Source organism: Epinephelus moara, chromosome 22, assembly GCF_006386435.1.
Source record: "Epinephelus moara isolate mb chromosome 22, YSFRI_EMoa_1.0, whole genome shotgun sequence".
Lineage (NCBI taxonomy): Eukaryota > Metazoa > Chordata > Actinopteri > Perciformes > Serranidae > Epinephelus > Epinephelus moara.
In genome coordinates this window covers 34,184,351-34,187,272 of record NC_065527.1, presented here as the reverse complement: position 1 = coordinate 34,187,272, position 2,922 = coordinate 34,184,351, and the positions used below count along the sequence as shown (strand labels likewise).

Genomic DNA, 2,922 nt, shown 5'->3' with positions numbered 1-2,922 from the left:
TGGTGTTATTGGAGACTGTACTCGTGTTTGGAGACTCTGACTTCTGTCGCTCTGCAGTTACTGTCCCCAACGAGCAGCGGGTGCTGCTGTGAGTCCCTCCACCGTCCCAAAGCACTCACGGGCGGTCACACTAGCCTCGCGCAGCAGCCCCTGCGAGCGAGCGAGCGAGCTAGCAGGCTGCACATAATAGCAGACAATTTGAATATCGTCGACCGGATTTTGGCGAAGCCGTTTGATAGTCTTCCTTACGAGGAGAAACTTAGAGTTAAACAGCAGGGCAGATCAACACCTCAGATTGATTTGGTGCAAAGGGTGGGGGTAACAGGTCTTTTCACCCATCTGAAAATCTTTGAGGTGTGTTTTGCTGTGGTTCTGTGGCATGAGTGTGGTTGAAAAACAGCTTCAATTAAATGCTCCTTTTATAAGTTACTGCCTCCCCACAATATGACAACTATTATGATGTAAACTTAAAGTGAGCTTCCCCTGTTTGCAAGACCAGCAGCCGCCACTGGATGATAACCACTGGTCTAACTCAATTAAAAGTAATCAGGTCAAAGCAGAAGATGATACACAGATACCTGCGCACTTTTGAGGTACTGCAAGGTGAAGTACCAAAGCTGAGAGGCTGTGTCCAATAAGAGGAACTGGAAACCAGCTGATGTGATGTAGGGTGCCTCTCCTGCCTCACTGACAAAGAGCAGAAGACAGGACAACATGAGGTACAACACAAAACCCTTCTGTGTTGCTAACACAACAATAACTCAACCTGAAGCTAAAGTTCTCAGATTCGAGTCCATGTTCACTTTCATTCCTCTTTGATTATCCTTCCTGTGGTGAATTCTGACTAATGATTATTTCTGTGTCTGGATTTCTCATAATTCTACATACACTGAAGAGTATGGAGAGTTATGGAATAGTCCAGTCTTTTTCATTGTAAGTCAAGAGAAGTTAAAGAATGGGCAGGCACTCATCAATGTTTCACTGACACTTTGATGTGACAACTGCAAAGTAATAATCATATTCACAGCATATTTGTTCAGTTATTGCTGGCTTATCTTGATGATGACTGCTATTTTATTTGTCCCATAACTGTTATTTGTCCCACTTTTTAACTGGGATCTGAATAGTGCTTTACAAATAAAGTTATTATAATTATCATTACAAGTACAAGTACAAATATCAGGTACTTCCACTTTACTTGAGTATCTTATTCTCATGGTTCTTTCTACTTCTGGTCCACCACACTTAAGAGGGAAATATTCTACTTTTTACTCCACAATTTTTTGAAAACTTAAGTTAATTTACAATTTAAGATTTTTGCACAAAGACCCTTTCATCAAGACCCTGTCTAAGTGCAGCTGAAGCGATTAGTCGACTGATTAGAAAATAATTGGAAACTATTTTGGTAATTCTTTAAACCCCTTTTCATGCAAAACCATTTCATGGGTCCAGCTTTTGAAATAGAGTAGAATAGAATAGAATAGAAAGAACTTTATTTATACCAAAAGGAAATTCAGCTGTCCAGCAGCTCATAAAAGACAACAAACAAAATAAAATAAATGCATAAATAGAGATTAAATTAAAATAAAATTGTCCATTACACAGTCCAGTCCAGTTGTGAAAATTTGTTAGTGTGTGTGTGACTGGATTCAGGACGTATTAAATAGTCGGAGGATCTTCTGAAATGCTCTGTTCTGCAACGCAGTGAGATGAGCCAACTGCTGCAGCTACTCCACTCTCACTCCAGGAGGCTGTGGAGAGGGTATCTACTATTGTCCATTATCGCTTTCACTTTGTTCAATGTGCCCCTCTCCACCACAGTTCTTAGTGGGTCTGTATAGGGCGTCAGTGTTAGAAGACCAGTCCAGTTTATCATCCAGGAGGACCCCCAGATATTTGTAGGTGTGCACCACCTCAATGTCCTCCCCCTGTATGGAGACTGGTTGATATGAGGACTTGCTGCTTTTCCTTTTAATTAGTTAAATGGAGTACGGAGCATTGAGTACTTTTACTTTTAACACTTAATACATTTTCCAGATTGTACTTTCATACTTTTACTTAAGTAACATTTTCAATGCAGAGTATTTTTACAGTATAGTATGGTTTTAGATTTACCTTCAGGGATGCTAACAGGTGTATGGTCAAAAAAGAGAGAGCTTGTCGAAGCGAAATTCTGAATATTAAAATACACAAACACTAATTTGGAAGAATATTGTGTATTCCATAGTTCATATATTGTGTATAAAACACAACAAATCCATTGAGCCATCATGACCATCTTGCTAGAAGTGCAAATCTTTATACATTTCTTCATGCTCTTTATATTGAACAAAGCGGGTAGATTGGCCTACTACAAATAACACGTCAAGTTCAAAATAAGGGCCATCTGAATATCCTGGGGCAAGTGCCCTTGAGTGTTCGCTAAAAGTTTTTACATCTGGAATGTATGATAAAAAAAAAAAAGAAATTCTGAATATTAAAATACACTACCACTCAATTTCCCTCATTCTGCAAATGAACAAAGTTGAATGTTTCAACAAAACTAACAAAACAGAGTGCAGTTCATCCTACCTCTTTCCACAATTTCTTTTTTTTTATATCAGCTACAAGGTACTTGCTCACTCTGGAATTAATATAAAATGCAGGATGTTTATGGAATGTTTGCGTTGTTTGGCATGAAAATGACAACCTTAAAAATAGCCAGAGGCCACTGTATTAGTTAATCTTAATCATATATATATATATATATATATACATATACATACACGCACACACACACACATATATATATATATATATATACAGTGGTGTGAAAAAGTGTTTCCCCCCTTCCTGATTTCTTACTTTTTTGCATGTTTTCCACACTTAAATGTTTCAGATCATCAAACAAATTTAAACATTAGTCAAAGATAACACAAGTAA

General features: G+C 38.0%; 1 protein-coding gene across 4 annotated transcripts in view; it reads right to left on the bottom strand.

Moving 5' to 3' along the window:
• gtf2h4 (general transcription factor IIH, polypeptide 4) overlaps positions 1-2,922 on the bottom strand; it is an 81,239-nt gene that overhangs the window by 22,420 nt on the left and 55,897 nt on the right. For all 4 annotated transcript variants that reach the window (XM_050033991.1, XM_050033992.1, XM_050033993.1 and 1 more), the window contains one exon: positions 579-687. In XM_050033991.1, the coding sequence (XP_049889948.1) occupies positions 579-687 (109 nt within the window). The remainder of the gene's footprint in view (positions 1-578; positions 688-2,922) is intronic.